Genomic DNA, 19,985 nt, shown 5'->3' with positions numbered 1-19,985 from the left:
TGAAATAGGGTCCCCTACTCCTCCGCCATCTTTCCCCTCTCCACTCTATTCTATATTTCTATTGAACAGTCCAAATAACAGTAGAATTGAGGGATAGAACCCCTAGCCTACTAGATAGAACCTTCACTCTGTAAGAACACTAGACAAGGTCTCTGATGATCTGGCCTATCTTTTCAGGCTCGTGGCCAGTTCCTCGGCCCTGTCTACTTTGTGCCCCAGCTACACTGAAATACACCTTAGCTGTTTTCATGAACAAGTACCTTGGCTCACGTTGTTCTGTCCATCTAGAATGTGTTCACATCTCTGCCTGGCAGACACTTACCTATTAATCAGGTGTCCACGCAAGTCTTTCCTCGTTCATGAATCCTCAAGCTGACCTAAGAGTCCCATTGTCCTTTCCTGTGTCTGCTCCCCACCCACCATGTTTCCACATCTCCAGACTAGCAAAGCTTTCCATTTCCTTGGACTATGGAGTTGCATGCCTGACTCCCAGTCTGACTAGAGCTCTTTGAAGGGAGTATGTTTTTTCTTCTTTGATTCACCAGCGCTTAACGGTGCCTGGCACATGGTAGAGTCTCAATAGATATTTGTTAAATATGTAAATAATGGGATCGGATGACCCATCTGCTGTACTCACTGTGTTCTGTACGCCAGCTTTCTTTATCCTCAGAACCACATTTGCTGAGACATTTGTTCTTTCTTTCAATTCTCTATGTAAAAGAAAATGCTAATCATCTCAATATGATTGAAACTTTCTTATCCAAAAAAATGTATAATCTGTGACCGTTAAATTGGACTGATTTTTACTAATGGTAAAACAAAAAGTCAAAAAATGTTTTCAGAATGATTGCAAACATGGCTAGAATATGACATTACCCATACATGAGGGAAGATCAGAGTTTCCCAAATTAAAGTCCTAGGAACAGAAGAGAAAGAACTAAGAGAAATATCAGTGAGCTTGTGAGAGACAATAGAAACTGAAGACATTCAGCAATTATGATGTGTGTGTGATCTTCAAATCCAAATCCAAAGAATACTGGTGCAGCTATATAAAAGCTTGTTTTTTTTTATTATTATTTCAGATGAGATTGTTATTCTCTTATGAACATTGGTGTCTAGAATATGAATTACTATGCTAAGTTTCTGTCTAGCAAATTACCAGAGGCTGGGCCCAAAGAAATACAATAAGTCAATTTCACTGCTCTTTTGGCTACACTTACCCTCAGACCCAAAATCCCTCACCGCAAACCTCTTTTTGTTACTTCCTGCCCGTCGGTGTTACTAGAAGAGCAGTCAGCTGGGACTTGCACTGGCACATCGCGTTCACTGTTGGATCTTTTTTTTTTTTTCGTGGGCATGCTTCACCTTGGTGAAATAGGTCCTAATTAGGAATCAGATCACTGATTGTTTTTCAGATGGCGAAAAGGCAGATATATCCGCTAACGTCTATCCAGACATAAACATCATCACTGGAGCCCTTAAACTGTACTTCAGAGACTTACCCATTCCTGTTATCACCTATGACACCTATCCCAAATTTATCGAGGCAGCCAGTAAGTATTGAGAACTAACCTTTTATTTGTACCAAATTGTGAAGTGGAATGCTTTTAACTTCAGGAAAATTAAAACGCACGACTGTTTAAATTATCCCATGAGCGCTCACTTTGCCAAGTGAGGGCACAATGGTACAGTTAATAGAAAGCCAGGCCTAGTTCACCAGCTGAGTTGAACCAGTACCCACCACCTCTGCTCAGCTAAAGCTGGGCGCCAGGCAGTTCTCTCTCCATATTGTCCCTTCTATGCTGGAACCGGCCCCGTCAGGGCTACTCTGTTATATGTTGAAAGCAAAAATGTGTCTCTAGTAAACAATCAGATGTTCTACAATGAGGACTGTATAGATAACTACTTTCATCCATTAATCACACTCCCATTGCTAATCGATTAAAGTTAGACCCCAAGCTATGCCCACTGATGTTGTTCAAAATTGACAATACTGTGTCAAGGACTATACCAGGACCTCTCAATAATATCCTCTGGTTTAAGCTTCCCATCTACCTGATGAGGCAAATATCATAATCCCCTTTCACAGAGCAGGAAAGCTAGTGTCCGAGAGCTGAGCTCACAGGGCCAGGAACTGAACATCATCATTGTTGGTCTTCCTTCAGCCCATGGTTGCTCATTAGTGTTTGGCACTTGGGTAGACTGCTGTCAGGAGGGAGGACCATATTGGGGTGGGAGGTAGGGGGCAGGGAGCGAGAAGTGGTGCTGCACTTTGCCCAGGAACATAGGAAGGAAGGGGAGTCAGCTGATAGGATGCATGGCATAGAAATCAAGCACATTTTGAGGAATTTCTTATGAAAAATACCTTCGAAGGTAAATATAATAATAAGATGCCTGATGGGGACAAACATGGGCAGGCTGGGATTAGTGCAAGATGCACTTTCCTGATGAGTTATGGCCCCACTTCCCAGTAAGAGCATTCTTTCCTGGGTCCTGGTAGTCCTGTGTGGAGAAGGTTCTGGCAGCTGGGTACCCTCTGCCCCAGGAGGAATGGCAGGGGAACTTTCTTTGAATGACTGCCAATTCCTATCAGAGCCCTAAAATGCAGAAGCATGCATGTTTCCTCCCTTGGTGAATGTGCCTCATATCTACTTCCTAAGGCGGACTGTACAGCGGGGTTCAGAATGCCAACACTCTGGTGAACAGCGCCATGAGTGCAAGCTGCGCTCATGGGCTCATATGGGCCAGCGCCCTTGGGTCGTAGGGTGTATTCAGTCATGGAAGCCTTCCAGGAAAAGGCTTGTCAGACAACTGCAGGAGAACACTACCAAGTGTGATCCGCTTTAAATTAAAGCTTGTGGTAGTGAGATCTCTAGCAAGTCCGGCATTCAGAAGATGAGCAAAACCATTTGGGCCACCAGCAAACATCTCCAGGACTGCAGATTCCTGGCAGGGCAAGGACCATGCCCAGCCTCCTGTCACCCGCCCACTGGGTGTTCAATACATGTGTGGTTGCCAACCTCCAACCCTTTCTGGAAGAAGGCAAGACACAAATGCATTGATTAGTTTAAGTGAAATGTTACCTGAAATAGCATGAACTTATTAGGCTTCCCTTCCACCTGTAACCAGAACAAACCAAACTTGTTACTTCTCTGAAAACTTTAATGTTCCAGCATGGCACTGACTCATGTGGGCTCTTCACAGAAATCTCCAATGCCGACGAGAGGCTGGAAGCCGTCCATGACGTGCTGATGCTTCTGCCTCCGGCCCACTACGAGACCCTCCGATACCTGATGATCCACCTCAAGAAGTAAGCTGACAGCTCCTTGACACGCCCTCTGTAAACCCTGTCTGCCTGGGACAGTGAACGCATTAGGAAGAGTTAACAACCTTCCTCCCCAACCCGCTGAGTAGACAGACTCTCCTTTAAAGTGAACTCTGGGGCCTTCACTAGGCCAGCCCCATTTGTAACTGCTAGAACTCCGACTCCGTGCCCGGAGGTGCGCCACACACTTTACACGGGTTATCTCTGTGAGGTGGGTATTGTTAGGGGCCTCAGGTTACAGACAAGATTGCTGACGTTTAAGGAAGTAAAATAACTGATGGGAAGAGGTAAAGTGAAGCCAGGATTGAAATCCAGGCAGTGTGATTGAGAGCCCATGCTCTACCTTGGCCATTTGTCTACACTGCCTCCATGTCTGCATCTGCCGCCCACACAAGCCCTATATATACTCTGTGTTCTGTTCTTCCTCCTTCTGCTCGTTCTAGTTCCGGACTCCTGAGCCTGCCTTGCTTCTGGGCAGGCACATTCCCATCCTGATCCCTTGGTTTTCTTGATGAATTGGTGACCTATCACCAAGTAACAAATTGCCCTCAAACTCGGAGGCTTAAAACGATAAAGATTTATTATCTCACAGTCTCTGTGATCAGGAACTCAGGTGTGGCTTAACTGGCTGCCTCTGGTTCAAGGCCTCTAATGAGGTTATGACTGAACCCACGGCCAGGCTGCAATCTCAACTAAAGGCTCAACTAGGGGAGCGTGCGCTTCCAAGCTCACTCATGAGGTGCTTGCCTAGATTCCGTTCCCCAGAGGGTGTGTGACTGGAGGCCTCATTTTCTTGCTGACTGTTTGCTGGAGGCCACCCACAGCTCCCTGCCATGTGGGTCTCCCCACAGGCAGCTCACAAAATGGCTGCTGGCTTTCCTCAGAGCTAGCAAGGAAGAGCACCCAAGACAAAAGGTATAGTGTTTCCATAACCTAATCTCAGAAGTGACATCCAGGGGCGCCTGGGTGGCTCAGACAGTTAAGCGTCTGCCTTCGGCTCGGGTCATGATCTCAGGGTCCTGGGATCGAGTCCCGCATCGGGCTCCCTGCTCCTTGGGAGCCTGCTTCTCCCTCTGCCTCTCTCTCTGTCTCTCTGTCTCTCATGAATGAATAAATAAAATCTTTTAAAAAAAAAAGAAGTGACATCCAGCTGCTTTCACTACATTCTGTTTGTTGGAAGTAAGTCACCAGTGCAGCGCATACATTAGGGGAAGGGATCACACAATCCCTTCACACATACAAGAGTATGAATTACAGGAAGCAGGGATCACTGTGAGCCATCTCAGAAGGCACCCACCATGGAGGGCTCTGCACTGGGTTGTCTGTGTGACAGCACATAAGACGGATGGAGATGTTTGAGTATTTACAGGACCCTGGTTCCAGACTCTTACTGCAACTGTGGATCTCTTTTCTTCACTGTACATATATAATGAAGTCAGTGAGTTGGTCTTTGAGATGTTGGAGGGATCAGGGCATTTCTGTGCACCTTCCTCTGTGTTTTTGGAAGACACAAAAAAGTGGCCCATTCTTAGATAAAATGAACCAAAAATTGTCTGCACTGACTAGTTTACAGATCCATTCAAAAGTGAAAGGAAGCAAGTTGAGAATATAAACTCTTGGTGTTGAAGTTTTTGTTTTTTACCGTTTAAAACATAAAAATATTGTTGCTGATATTCATGGTGATCAGAGATGTAATAACATTTAGCTCAGAAGGTGTCAATTTTGATTAATCTATTGAATTTAAGAGTATGAGCAATTTTTGAATAAGTAATAGACTATGAATGCCAGCCTGGCTTTTAGTTAGCCATAAATTATTTCCTTAGAAAGAAATTAGTTCTAATTGTTACAGTTTGGAAGGCAAAGAATCATTATTAGGAAAAATGCTGATATGTCCCAGTTGAATCTTTAATGCCAATAATTTCGTATTTTTACCATGGAGGGTTTGTCAGCCACCTTGTTTGGCCAGGTGGGTGCCTGACTTAATGGGTAGATGTGAGCAATTTGATAATGAAGAATGTTCCTCTTTTCTACCTCCTTAGTTTTGCAACAGGAAAATAATGCAAGCTGAATTGGCCTTCCTAAAAGAATACTAAGTGGCCAATCTTAATTAGCTCCAAGAGAATAAAAACAAAGGGATGGCCTTCTGTGTGGAACCTAAACATGTTTTAATCATATTTTGCCCTTCTATGGATAACCTACTGTCTTTTAGTTCTACTACGAACATCCAAAAAACCTCAATTCCTTAAAACAAGACTCTAGCAGACTGTAATTTTATCCCACTAGGAAGGTATTAAGCCAACTCTGGAGTTTGACTTTTATTCTTAAAGGCTTTGCTGTTCTCATCTGGATGTTGAAATGATGATTTTCAATTCCAACAATAATTACTGCTCCAGACCTCATCCTGTGGGAACTAGAAATAATGTCCAACTCTTTTCCTGTTTGGCCACATTCCAGCCATTCCCCTGTCCCGTGATAATGGTCTGGCTCTTCCTACGCTTGTGGCAGCCCCATCCTACAGTAACCTTGCCCCTCTGACACTAGGCCTGCCAGCAGACTGGAGATCTGTCCTCAGCTTCCCTGCCCGGGAGCATACAGACCAGCAGGAAGCAGCTATGGGGAAGAAAAGACTTCCACACAAGCCTAGACTAAAATCTGTATGCACCATGGGCCAGCTAAGAATCTGCTGCCCCTTTCAACCAATATCCCCTAATCACATTTCCACATTTATTTAGTAAGAAGGACTGATTTTCTAATTTTAAAGATGTGTCTCTACCAGATTCACTAAGTAATTCACTTCCACTGGCTGAAGGCAATGTCAACAATGTAAAAAGAAAAAAAAAAATCAGAAAGTTACCTTTTTTAAAAAAGCTTTATTTATTTACTTATTTACTTACTTATCTGAGAGAGTGAGAGCATGGGAGAGCGTAAGCAGGGAGAGGGGCAGAGGGAGAGGGACAAGCAGACTCCATGCTGAGTGCTGGGCCCAAAGTGGGGCTCAGTCCCATGAGCCTGAGATCATGACCTGAGCCAAAATCAAGAGTCGGATGCTTAACCGACTGAGCCACCCAGGTGCCCCCCAAAAATTACCTTTTAAAAAAATACCTTTCTAGGGGCACCTGGGTGGCTCAGTTGCTTAAGCGACTGCCTTTGGCTCAGGTCATGATCCCAGAATCCTGGGATGGAGTCCTGCTTCGGGCTCCCTGCTCAGCAGGGAGTCTGCTTCTCCCTCTGACCCTCCTCCCTCTCATGCTCTCTCTCATTCTCAAATAAATAAATAAAATCTTTTAAAAATTAAAAAAAAATACTTTTCTATAATTCTGATTCTCAATTTTCTTTTACAACTTCCCAAACCAGAGAAATTCTTGGGAGCATACATGCATAATGAGTATAAAAATTCATCCGCAAGTCTATGTAACATCTCTGTGTATGTGTCTATTTTGCAGGGTGACAATGAATGAGAAGGACAATTTCATGAATGCTGAAAATCTGGGGATCGTGTTTGGGCCCACGCTGATGAGGTCCCCCGAGGACAGCACCCTCACCACCCTCCATGACATGCGGTACCAAAAGCTGATTGTGCAGATTTTAATAGAAAATGAAGATGTTTTGTTTTAATCCACCAGGGAAATGAGACGAATGGCCCCAGCCCCATCTTGTTGATAAGGCTAAAGGAACAAAAACACTTCTTACAACACTTGATTTCTTTTTTAAACAAGTGACAGAATTTCCTGGACCGCAGTGGATTGTCAAGTCGGCTACTGTGTCTCATAGACACCCGCCTCCTCCACGTGAGAACAGCAGGGGTGAGAGTGACCAAAGGCCCTGTCTTGGGTCTTTGCTGTGCCTCCTACATATGTCTGTTTTGCTGGAAGAGTGATTAATAAATCTTTCTTTAACTTATTAAAAAAAACAAGGTAGATCTTTACGCTTCAGTCTTATCAGTAATAAAAGGGAATTTAATTCATAGAGGTACTTGATACAGTTATACATTTTCCACTTACAAGAAGAAGACAATTCTATGTTAAATGTTAAATGAAACTTATATTGTAAAATGTATTTTTATTTTAGCTGCAAGAATGTTACTTTATTTCAGCAAATAGAACTCAATGCAGTGCATTGATTATGACCCTGTGTACCTTGTCCTGCTTCTTGCTGTGATCCCTGAAAAAGTTTACCATGAATGCAGTATTATCTTGACATACCTCTGTCCTTATTAGTGCTTTGCAATGGAAGTTCACCGGCCACCTGTGTCCCTGCTTTTGATAGGTTTTGCCGTTAAGCACGGGCATCTTGCAGTCGTACGGTATATGTTTATAGCAATTGTAGGATGGTCTGAAACATCCAGATTTTCTTTCCATAAAAGTTTTGTGAAATCCCAAAGTATGTTTTGGCATTGGTCAGAGTCTTTCCATATCATGTGTGTATATCCCAGAACATGCAGAATGTGGTCATTTTACATAAAATGATGTGGGAACACTGGTTGAATCTGGGCCATGTAAAAAGTGAGCACTTTCCCTATGTCTTTTCAGGCCAGCACTCGGAAGTAACCAATTAATGGCAAGTTGTATTGTTGTCACATTTCTGTATTTATGAAAAGTGAATTACTGATTACTGATTTTTTTTCCATTTTTGTTTTATAAACAAGCCTATTTTTCAAAGTAAGAATGAATAAGTTTGGTTTTTACAAATATTTGTTCCTACTTGATAAAAGTAGCTCTGTATGGATCATAATTTAATACGATTTGATCGCGATAGTTCCATCTTCTGGGTTATAAATTTAGCTTAGCATGAGCTTTTCACAGCAAGATCTCTATATTTGGTAACATAGGTAAAATATTTAAAGCATCAAAACCTGTAAATTTAAATTTTTTTTTCTGAAATCCAACTACAATGTCTTTTCCTCTGATTGTCTGAGATGATCCATGTACTTACTGGCTAGTTTTATTTTGGAGTGACCAGAAGAGAATTACTGTGTGGTGCGTGAGCTGAAAGGAGGAAAGCAGTGCAATCGTCCTGGACAGTTCCAAGGGCTACGCGGATGGACTCCGTTGGCACACGGTGGGGGGGGAGGGGTCAAAATGGTTCTGCTGGGTCCCTGCTATTATTGTTCCTCCCAACTGTACAGATTTGTTGGTTGTAGCTTATGTACTTCTTGATACTGTCAAAAAATCATCTGAAAATGGTTTTATTTTGTGAAGTGAATAATACTTTGTAATTTATGATAGTGTAAATGGAAGGAAAAGCATTAAATGTATTAAATTCTTCTGTCTATCACCTTGGAGTGTGCGAAGAAAATTGGTGTTGGGGAGTGGCGGGGGTGGGGGCAGGTTACGGGGAGAATATTTAAAAGATTGCTTCCAGATGGGATTTGGCAATAGAGTTTCTATCCTCACCAAAACATGATGAGGAAACAGAAACATCCCACTGAGTCCCAACCCTCCTCCAGCTTCCCTCTGGAGAGCCTGCTTGAGATTAGGATTCTAATGCTCCCCCTTCACTGTCTCTAAGACCTGCTGCATTCATGTTTTTTTTTCATTAAGAGATGTAGTGTTTAGAGCAAATCCCCCTAGGTCATCCACAGGAGGGCAGAACAAGAGTTCTGGAGCCAGAAAGACGAGCTCAAATCCCAGATCTCGGCTAGCAGCAGCAGATGACCTTGGGAATGAGTTTGCTCATCTGAAAAACTGGGGAAAATATTCTGGTTAGATGAAGTGATGATCTAATTAGTAATAGTTATTTCTTCTTATTATCATTAGTAAGAGTGATGACTTAGTAGGGGAAAAGATATAACAGGGGGTAGGAAGGCAGAAGCATGAGAAGAAAAGGGCTTGTCCCAGGTTAAATCCAAGTTCAAGTAATAATAAGGGATATTATAACAGGGTTCTATAATACATAACGAGGGTCACCTGACTCCTTTTCTCGACTGTTATCACAACACCTGATCCCGTCTCTCTTGCTTCAGTCTGAATTCTGCTCACCCACACCTATCTCCCCCACCATCTGGCAGCCTGATATGGCTCCTCTTACCTGGCTTGAAATTCCTACCATTGGAATAATAACTCTAGTAGTTAAGACCTGAAAGGAGGCAGCATTGTTTCCAGAAACACACTGTTAAATTGTCTACAAGTGGGTTGTGGGAAGCCAGACAGGAGCAGAGTGGGTGGGAGAAGACAGTTCTGAGGATGGGAGGAGAAGCCATTTCTTCCTCCCATTAACATAAATGGGCACCGGGTCTCCACAGCTGGGAGGGGGCTGGTGCTGAATTTCAAGGAGAGCAGGCTGGAAGGGCAGAGGGAGGGAGGGAGGTAAGGAGAGCATAGGACAGTCACATACCACAAACAGCTCACGGATTGTCTGGGCTGTCCTGATTCCTACCGAAAACTCAACTCAGTTAGCTTACGAATTCCCAAGATCTATCAATCCCCAAATTTATAATTAATCTTTTGATTTAAAAAATGTAATGTTCATTGATTTTCAACAAATATTTATCAAGCATTTATTAATGGGCCAGACACTGAATACTTGGAAGCAAGGAAGAAACTTATCTCACTGGAAGAATTAAATTTAGTCTGGCTAGAGAGAGAAAGCTGCTTGTGTTGAGGGTTTTGGACTGTAACATCAGGGAAATGAGTGCCACTAATTTTTTTTTAAGATTTCTCTATTTAGGGGCACCTGGGTGGCTCAGTCATTAAGTGCCTGCCTTCGGCTCAGGTCATGATCCCAGGGTTCTGGGATCAAGCCCCGCATCGGGCTCCCTGCTCCGCGGGAAGCCTGCTTCTCCCTCTCCTGCTCCCCCTGCTTGTGTTCCCTCTCTCACTGTGTCTCTCTCTGTCAAATAAATAAAATCTTTAAAAAAAAAAGAAAAAGATTTCTTTATTTATTTGAGAGAGAGAGAGAGCCTATGGGGGGGCAGGGAGAATCTCAAGCAGACTCCCTGCTGAGCACAGAGCCTGACAAGAGGCTCAATCCCATGACCCTGAGACCATGACCTGAGCCCAAAATCAAGAGTCGGACACTTAACCAACTGAGCTACCAGGTGCCCCTAATTTTTTTAAATAAACTTAATTTTGGAATAGTTTTATATTTACAGAAAAGTTGCAAAGATACTGCAGAGTTCCTGTGTCCTCCTCACCTACCCTCCACTAGTGATAACATCTTATGTAACCCTGGTACATGTATCAAAACTAAGAAACCAACACTGGCACATTACTGTTAACTAAAGCCCAGAAGTTATTCAGATTTTATGGGTTTTCTACCAATATCCTTTTCTGTCCTGGGATACCATCCAGGGCACCACGTTGCACTAGCATTAATGGGTTATAAGGGACAGATGACACAATCTAGTTTACATTTTTAAAAGATCACTTACTTGGCTGTGGATCCATCAGAGAACATGTGGGCGGATGCAGGCAGTGAGGGTAGATGCAGTTAGATGTTCTCCTTGTCATAAAGGACTGCGGTGATGTAGCCTGCATTGGGGGGATAGCAAAGCAGAGTCAGCTAGAATTGAGTCATAGTGAGGAGGCAGAGTTGAAAAGGTTTGGTTATAGACTGGATTAAAGAATCAAGGATGATTCCCAGGTGGCTTAATTTGACCACTAGATAGTATTTACTGAAAAGAAGATGGAAAGAGGAGTTGGCAGTCTAGAGGAGAGGCGGGAAAAGTAGGGAAGATGGTGAGGTCCATTTTGGACATGGTGAAACAGAGATCGCTGTGAAATTTCCAAGCAGAGATGTTTCATGAGCAATTGCACTGACAGACCGCAGCTAGAGATATGTTTCTGGGAGGTAACAACCATGGGATTGAATGGAAGGACTCAAGGACACAGAACAGAGAAACAGGTGAGAGTCCTGGTTCAGAGTTCTGTGGAGCACCAACATTCAGGAAAGAGGAGCGAGCAAATGAGGTGTGTTCTAATGCAGTAAAATAGAGTCTCATGAGTGCAGTTTAGAAAGCCTCTGTTCCTTGTCTTCACCTTTGTTTCACAATGTCCTAATCCATGTCTTTGTCCCACTTAGATTTACTTTGCTACATGTGAGGCACCACGTTCAACCCAGTGCTTTGGAGGACTTAGCTTATTTTGTAAATGCAAATGAGCCAGAGTCATTTTTCTTAAGTTTAGTTGAAAAGATGGTATCATACTCACGGACCTCCTTCACTGCCTTCCTACTGCAGTTTGTACACCTGTTCACCCAGCCCTTATCCCAAAGTGCCGTGAGTGTGGGTTCATCTGTCTCCCACTGAAGTACACACTCTGAGACCAGGAGCCCTGGATCCCACATGCTGGCCAGGCACCTTCCTGCACAGCCTGCAAGTCTCAACTCCATGTTCATCTCCCTGCTGAGACCTTCCCGGGCTTCTCTGGGCAGAGAACAGAGCAGGTACCAGCCATAAACACGTGGAAGCATGGGAAACTTAGAGAACTACAGAGCTGGGTTTAACTAGAATGTTAAGTGTGAGGGAAGAGGAGGGGAAGTGAGATTAAACAAACAGGACTGTGCCAGGAACAAGGAACCTTGCAAGCCGAGCACAAGTCAAACTCAGGAAGGTCTGTCTGGTGACACAGGGAGGGTAGACCAGAAGATTTAAGACTAGCGCCATGGAAGCTAATCCGGAAACTGTTAGAGGCAACGCCCACGTGAACTTGGCTTCCCAGAGGAGCAATGGAGAAGAGTCATGGATATGAGAGAGACTTAAGAGGTTGTTTGATGCCAGAAATGAAAGGAAGGAGTCACAAATGATGCCCCCATGTCTGGCTTTTGCAACTAAATGAATATTTAGGAAGATAATAGAACATGGGAAGGGGAGCGGGTTCAGCAAGGGAAAATCATGGGTGCAGTTTGTAGGATGCATTATGGTGCTAATGGTTCGCCCACATGGAAATGTCTGGTAGGCAGTTGGACAGATGGTTTTGGAGCTCAAGAAAGGGGGATATGCAGGTCATACCTGACCTGGTCAGATTGTATGGACAGGTGAAGTAGAGAGGACCAATAGTAGGTCCCTGGGTAAGAACAAAGTCCGAGGAGCAGGCAAAGTTAAAGGAAGATCAGGAAAGGTCAGAGGAAGAGGGACAGAGTGGGGAGTGTAAGATGAAAGCAGGGAAGACAGAACTTCAGGGATGGAGGGGACGCTGGCTCATATGCTGTGGCAAGGTGATAAGGTGATGGATGAGTCACTTTTCGATATGGCAACTAAGGAGTCCCTCATAACTTAACAGGAGCTTTTCAACTTGGATGATGTGGTGAAAGGCAGCCTGCTGAACCTTAAGGAGTGAATGGGGGTGAAGAATGAAGATAAAACCTATCATCAGAAAAAGCAATGAAGCTCTCTTTCTGTAGGCTTGTGCACCTCATATATATGGTAAAGCATCTACAGGAGCACATTTTTCATTGTTGCCAAAAAATTATTACCTTAACATACTTTCCTGAAAAATTGTATACTTCAAAATCTTCATAAAGAGTTAACTGAGTATTACTAGAACAGATTTTTGGTCACTCCAGTTAACCAAACATGATACCTGATTTTTTCTGTCCTAATCTGTAAAATGGGTATAATCCTGGTTTTGTTCTAGTTCCCTAATCTGAAAATGGGCATAATAACAGAATATCTGCTCTTCCCTCCCTATCAGAGTGCTTCTAAAGATCCATTGAGATCTTGAATGTGAAAACAGAAGGCTCAGTATAAACTCTATAGCAATGTACAAATTGTTAATTATCCTACATACACAGAACCACCCTTCCAAAACCAATCCTGTCAGGTGGGGCAAGCCCACATTGGTCCATTAATTGGCAGGGTTGGAGGATATGGAGGCATGGGATGGAGCAGGACATTCCTGTCAGGGGCAACACGGGGCTGCAAGAATCAGATGTGGAGGCCAAATAGCCCATCAAGGGAAGACGTTAAGACCCCAAAGTCCATGCAGAGAAGACCTGTGGCAAGACAAAAATAGACCTCATCAAGCCAAGAATTCAGGGCCAGAGACCAAATCAGAAACAAGTAGGTGCATGCGTGCCTCTGTGTTGTGTGTGTGTGTGTGTGTGTGTGTGTGTGTGTGTTTGGGAGAAGGGGTATGGGGTTACTTTCTAAGGGGTCACTGATAAAACCCATGAGGTCTTTATGGGCCAACAAGTTCATGACTCTGGGGTCGGTCAAACTGATTGCCCCCCGTCTCCAGCGTGGCAAGATCAATATAGTACCATAGCCCATAAGGACTGCTTCTTGAGCATGGATTACTTACTTTTGTTAATACGGAGAAAATCACTAATCTATAAGAATTAGGCTGTCTCTTTAAAAGAAAAAAAAGTACGAAATTCAACAGTCAGGAAAGTGTCTCCTGTACATAACATAAAACTCAGATGCAAAGGGCTTGAACAATAAGGACAGCAATGATCTCAACAAGAACCGAAATGTAAAGCATCTCCAGGGCTGGTGCTCTCTGTCCTTCACTCCACCATGCTCGGTTTATTGGCATTTCCCTCAAGCTCTGATAAACATGGCTATAAGTAGGCAGCCGCAAGGACAAGCAGGACAATGTCTTTCTCTTCCTGTGTGTCTTGTGTGTCCCATTTAACATCCAGAAAATCTTTTCCCCAACAAATTTCCCTTTACAACTCATTGGCCAGAAGTGTATCACATGCTTATGACGAAGTCAGTAACTAGGAAGGGAAAAGAGATCACCCTGATTAGTGTAGATCAGTGTTTCACAAAGTGGAATCCCGTGGCCAGCAACACCATGACCTGGGACTTGTTAAAAATACCATTTCTCAGGCCTGACTCATTGAATCTGGGGCTGGGGCCTGGCAATCTGTTTTTAACAGGTCCCCCAGGTGATTCCAATGGAGGGTAAATTTGAGAAGGCCTGGTTAAAAAATAACACCGTTTCACCTGAACTGGGGATAAATCCACCCTCTCCAAGGTTTGGATACATGAAGCAAATCAGGGTTTGTTAACAAAAAGGGGGCAACCGTTTTTGCAGCATTGGGGAGGGTTGTTCAAACTCTCATAGGCTCCAGAAGACCTTCCACCAAGGTCCCCCCTGGGCCTCACCCCCATAACCAATAGAACCGACTCTAATAAAATATTGTCTCAGCTGGAAGCTTCCTGAGGGCAGGAATCTGGTCGTCTCTGCTCACCACTCCACTCCAGGCCCTAAATGGCACTGTGCCTAGCTAACAGTAGGCACTCAAACCTTTTCAAAATTAACAGCAGAATCCTTCTACAAAGACCCGAATGTCCTGTAATATTTTGGTGCAGTGAGGGGAGGGGGTGATTCTAGAAGCAGGAGAATCTGAAAATGCATTTTGATTGCTCTTGTCCACCATTTGGAGCTCTGCCCAATATGTGAAACTTTCCATTATTGAAGCTTTCCTGGAATTAGTTACCCTTAACTCGCCTAATCTTCACCATATTCTTTCTTCTATGCAGTAGGAATGATCGTCAAAATAATTCAGTTTGGAGAATCTGAAAATCTAAGTCTTCGGTTTAATTGTGGGTCATATAGCAGGTGTTTCCTCTGTTAGGCTGGGATCCAGTGCAGTGTAGACTAGAGGAGGTCAGGGGCTGGGTCCCCATGACCCCTGTGCTTACATCCGAGCTCTACCACTGTCCCACAGTGTAACTTAGGCAAAGTTATTTTACTTCTTAAGCCTGTTTCTTTGTCCTCATAATGCACTACCAGCAGCACTATTCCATGAAGGTGGTGAGGCTTCAGATAATCTACGTGCGGCACCCACTGGAGTATCTAGGGCAGGTAGTGAGCAAACAGATGTTTGTCTAAAAACTCAGCCGCTTGGGGAGACTCTTATGAGAATGCTTACACCCTTAGTATTCTTTCTGCTACGCTCTCAGGCGCCATCACTTACTGCTGCCTAGCAAATCAGAGTTAAGCAATTGTAGCCAATTACTGCGCGGTGAGTTTTTAAAGCCGAGCCACACCTGGCCGGTGGTGGGATGCGGTGGAAAGGCAGCATGGTCGCCCTGTAAGAGCACTGGGTCTAGAGCCCCAAGACCTGGCTCCGTCACAGATCGAGGCTTTTAACATTTCTGAGCCTCAGGTTTCTCCCCTTTGAAACATGAAAACTAATGCCTGCCTGCCTGCTCCACCAGCCTCACAGGGTCATCGCCCGGGCCAGATGGCGGGGAGCAGGTGTGGAGGTGCCCTCACACACCTTCACACCGCTCGGTCCCGCTCCGCTGCTGGTGCCCCCCCACCCCCATCCCCGCCCCGGCCCCCTGGGCACTCTCCCTGGAGCCCCACCCGCCGCCCTGCAGCTTCGGGTTTCCGCGTACTGGGCTTCTCCGCTGCCGGCACAGTGGACCACTCCCTTCTTCTCAAACCCCCTTCGTTCTTGGCTGCTGTGACACCAGCCTCACCCCCATCCTCTGCTCGGCTCCTCTGCCCATTCTCCCTCTGTGACTGTCCAAATCCCTTGGCATGCCGGCCAACGCTGCTCCTTGCCCTACTTTATCCGCAGGCCATCACAACCACTCTGGCTCTGAATGCTATCTGCCAACAAATAAAATAATCCCTAAGATTCAATATGCTACCCAGTGCCCTGGAACAGATCCCTTCTGCTAAAACCGGCTAGCATGTGATCTACTGCCCACAGCCAAGGTTCCTGATGAACACTCCCAGGACTCCATCACTTGGCTCTTTAAAATCTTCCCATAGACCATATTGGCACTGCATCAAAAGAATTTTAAAATTCGGAATAAAAAAATCAATACAACACAGTGATTCAACAATTCTCCGCATTACTCAGCGCTCATCAAGACAAGTGTGCTCTTTATCCCCTTCACCTCTTTCACCCATCCCCCCAACCCACCTCCCCTCTGGTAATAGTTTGTTCTGTGTAGTTGAGAGTCTGGTTTTTGTTTGTCTCTCTTTTTCTTGGCTTGTTTTATTTCTTAAATTCCACATATGAAATCATATAGTATTTGTCTTTCTCTGACTTATTTCACTTAACATTATACACTCTAGGTCCATCCATGTTGCAAATGGCAAGATTTCATCCTTTTTTATGGCTGAGTAATATATTCCATTGTATATATATATATACATTGTATATATATATATACATATATATATACCACATCTTCTTTACCCACTCATCTATCAGTGGACACTTGGGCTGCTTCCATAATTTGGCTGTTGTAAATAATGCTGCAGTAAACATAGGGGTGCATATATCTTTTTGAATTAGTGTTTTTTATTCTTTAGGTAAATAGTAATGGAATTACTGGATCATATGGTAATTCTATTTTTAATTTTTCGAGGACCGTCCCTACTGTTTTCCACAGAAGCTACCTATATAATTTTAGAAAAACTTTTATATAGTTATATGTATTTAATATGGTGCTGTAAAGAACTATGCATTAGCTCACTCTGTTATTTTGCAGAATTTTACATCAAGCTTGACATGCAAAATTGAAATTAGTCTATAATTGTCTTTGCTTGAACAGTCCTTAATCAATTTTTTGTCTCATAAGCAAAGTGACATAGCATTATTTTTTTTCTCTGAAAGCATTTGAATAGGATTGGTAAGGTAGGTAGTTTTAGTTTCAGCTGCAAGTAGCAGAGAACCCAAATTACAAGGGATTAAACAAGATAGAAGTTTATTTCTCTGTCATTTAAAATTAGAGGTGGAAGCTATTGGTCTAATATACTCCATACTCACTGGGGTCCCAGGTTCCTTCTATCTGGCTGTTCTGGTGGAAATCTCCCAGTAGTTCCCTCACACAGCACTGCCTCCTCCTATAGGATTCATTAAAGTCTCTGCACAGCACTGGCTTCCAAAAGACCCCCTGCCCTCCCAACATCTGTCTCTGCTTGGATCACTGAGCCTGGCTTGGGTCCCTTGCATGTCTAAGTCTTCCTGGGGTCCCACTTGGCCCACAGTAATGAATGTCCCATGTCGTTGGTAGACAGCAGATAATTCCCCTTACCATAGCCCTCTTCTTTTACCTTTAGCATCAATCAGGTCACTTTTAAGTCCCCAACTCTAGGAGACACACATTAAGCTCTCAGAGGGGTTCTGTAAAACTCCCCCAAGCCTAGGCTTTCCTTCATCCAAGAACATTCCCATAGTACTCAAAAATTCTCTAAGAAGAAATCCTATTAATAAGCTTCTTGCTCATCAGGGAAATACAAATCAAAACCACAATGAGATACCACCACACACCAGTCAGAATGGCTAAAATTAACAAGTCAGGAAATGACAAATGTTGGCGAGGATGCGGAGAAAGGGGAACCCTCCTACACTGCTGGGGGGAATGCAAGCTGGTGCAGCCACTCTGGAAAACAGTATGGAGGTTCCTCAAAAAGTTAAAAATAGAGCTACCCTATGACTCAGAAATTGCACCACTAGGTATTTACCCCAAAGATACAAATGTAGTGATCTGAAGGGGCACCTGCACCCCAATGTTCATAGCAGCAATGTCCACAATAGTCAAACTATGGAAAGAGCCCAGATATCCATCAACAGATGAATGGATAAGGAGATATGGTGTATATATATATATATACACACACACACACACACACACAATGGAATTTTACTCAGCCATCAAAAAAACCCGAAATCTTGCCATTTGCAACGACATGGATGGAACTAGAGGGTATTATGCTAAGTGAGATAGGTCAATCAGAGAAAGACAATTACCATATGATTTTACTCCTATGTGGAATTTAAGAAACAAAACAGAGGAGCATAGGAGAAGGGAGGGAAAAATAAAACAAGACAGAATCAGAGAGGGAGACAAACCATAAGAGACTTCTAATCATAGGAAACAAACTGAGGGTTGCTGGAGGGGAGGGAGTGGGGGATGGGGTAACTGGGTGATGGACATTAAGGAGGGCACATGATGTAATGAACAATGGGTATTATATGAGACTGATGAATCACTGACCTCTACCTCTGAAACGAATAATATACTATATGTTAATTAATTGAATTTAATTTTAAAAAAGCTTCTTGCTCATGCCCTTATATCCCCCAAGATGGGTGCTAAACTAAGGGTCACAAAAAATTTTCTTACTCTTAGCATTCTCTGAACCTTTGGGGTATCATCTATTGTTCTCAGTCTTTGGGTCTTTGGTTGAAACTTGGTGACAAGAAAAGTCTCATTCAAAATCCTGTAACATATATCTTTTAAAATAAGATATATTACTCTGACAATCAGAAAAAAAGGTAGATTGTGAAAATAAATATTTAGGCAGTTTAAAATAGACTATCTAGCTGTAGGAAATGAACAGAAGTGCAGATTCACCTGAGAGATTATTATCTATCGCCAAAGGCTATCAGATCACTCAATATTTTCCAGAATTCACCATTTCAGAAAAATTGAAAAATAATATAATGCCTATCAATAGTGGATTTGTTAAATCACTCATGGCATTGCTACCTAATGGATACTACTCAATCATTAAGAAGAATATGTTTCTAAATTTATTAACTTGGAAATGGCTCCCAGTATGCTGACTTGGAAAAGTTCTCAATATTGAGTAATGAAAGAAAATATAGATGATGACCCTGTTTTTTGAAACCCTCCCAGTGCTTCTAGCTCATGCAACATGAAGAAGTAAGCTGACACTGTCAACCTTGACTCCATTTTTCCAACAGAATAGTGGTGAAGCCTATTGGGGGCATAACCCATAACCACCTCCTAACTCAGCTTTTTCTACCCTTGTCTGCCCCCAGCTCCCGGGATTCTATCCCAACACAGCAGATAGAGGGATCCTGTGAAAATATAAGTGAGATCTGGTCCCCACATTGCCTAGAATCCTCCATTGGTTTCCCATATCATTCATAATAAAAGCCAGTCTTCACAGTGGTACACGAGGTTTATAGACATGACTTATCTGGATTCCTATCAGTGCTCTGATCACCTCTCCTTCTAGTAATGCCTACACTCACCCCATTTCAGACTCAGACATGCTAGGCACACTCCTGCCTTGGACAGTCTTGGCAGTGGCTCTTCCTTCCACCCCATTCATCCACCTGTCTCCCTCCCTTTCCATCTTCAGGTCTGTAGATCAAAGGGCGTGGGCACACACCAACATGCATCACCTGGAACAGACTGGAACTCATGCTGTGAGGATTAGCAGGAACAGAGTCCCCTTCTCCAAGTACCCAGTAGAGAGGCATGTTGAGTAGAGGCCTAGATGAACACACCATTGAGGTTGAGCTGCAGGGCACCTTTTTATAGGGAAAAGGTGAGAATGGCCTTAACTGAGAGGAATGAAAATTTTAGATTCAGGTTCCAGCTTGCCCAGCACTTGGACTTCCTGGAGGATTCTGGTCCCATGAGAAGTTGAGTCCTGGCACCGGATGGGAGAGAGAAGGGCCCTGGGGCCATCACCAGATGGTGCTGCTTTTACTCCACTAAATGCTGAGTGTTTTTAACTTTTTATTTTGAAATGATTAAAAGTTAAGAAGTAAAGAGTCTGAAGTACCATTTGCTCTGCTTCCCCAGTGGTGACATCTTATATAACTATAGTACATCACCAAAGCCAGGAAAACAACCAGTTGACAAGACTACAGACTCTATTCAGTTTCCACGAGTGTCTAAGTCCACATTCATATTCACGTATCCATGTGTGTGAGTGTAGCTGGATGTAGTTTTACCCCATGTACAGATTCGGGTAACCACCACCAAAAT

At 43.5% G+C, this 19,985-nt stretch overlaps 1 protein-coding gene and 1 long non-coding RNA gene across 4 annotated transcripts in view; both read left to right on the top strand.

Annotated features, from left to right (window-relative positions):
• The window catches only part of CHN2 (chimerin 2), a 290,315-nt gene extending 281,716 nt beyond the window's left edge, over positions 1–8,599 (top strand). For all 3 annotated transcript variants that reach the window (XM_081800343.1, XM_081800344.1, XM_081800345.1), the window contains 3 exons: positions 1,416–1,553; positions 3,205–3,310; positions 6,769–8,599. In XM_081800343.1, coding sequence (XP_081656469.1) covers positions 1,416–1,553; positions 3,205–3,310; positions 6,769–6,940 — 416 coding nt within the window. In that variant the 3' untranslated portion in view covers positions 6,941–8,599. The remainder of the gene's footprint in view (positions 1–1,415; positions 1,554–3,204; positions 3,311–6,768) is intronic.
• Positions 1–19,052, top strand: part of LOC145716528 (uncharacterized) — a 338,765-nt gene extending 319,713 nt beyond the window's left edge. The window contains exons 2-3 of the long non-coding RNA XR_014139235.1: positions 17,826–17,954; positions 18,042–19,052. This is a non-coding gene — a long non-coding RNA (uncharacterized LOC145716528). The remainder of the gene's footprint in view (positions 1–17,825; positions 17,955–18,041) is intronic.
• Positions 19,053–19,985: the final 933 nt, after the last annotated feature.

This window comes from Leptonychotes weddellii, chromosome 12 (assembly GCF_054177405.1).
Source record: "Leptonychotes weddellii isolate Sample4059 chromosome 12, ASM5417740v2, whole genome shotgun sequence".
NCBI classification, from domain to species: domain Eukaryota; kingdom Metazoa; phylum Chordata; class Mammalia; order Carnivora; family Phocidae; genus Leptonychotes; species Leptonychotes weddellii.
Note: the sequence above shows the minus strand (reverse complement) of the source record. Positions and strands in the feature narration are given on the sequence as shown.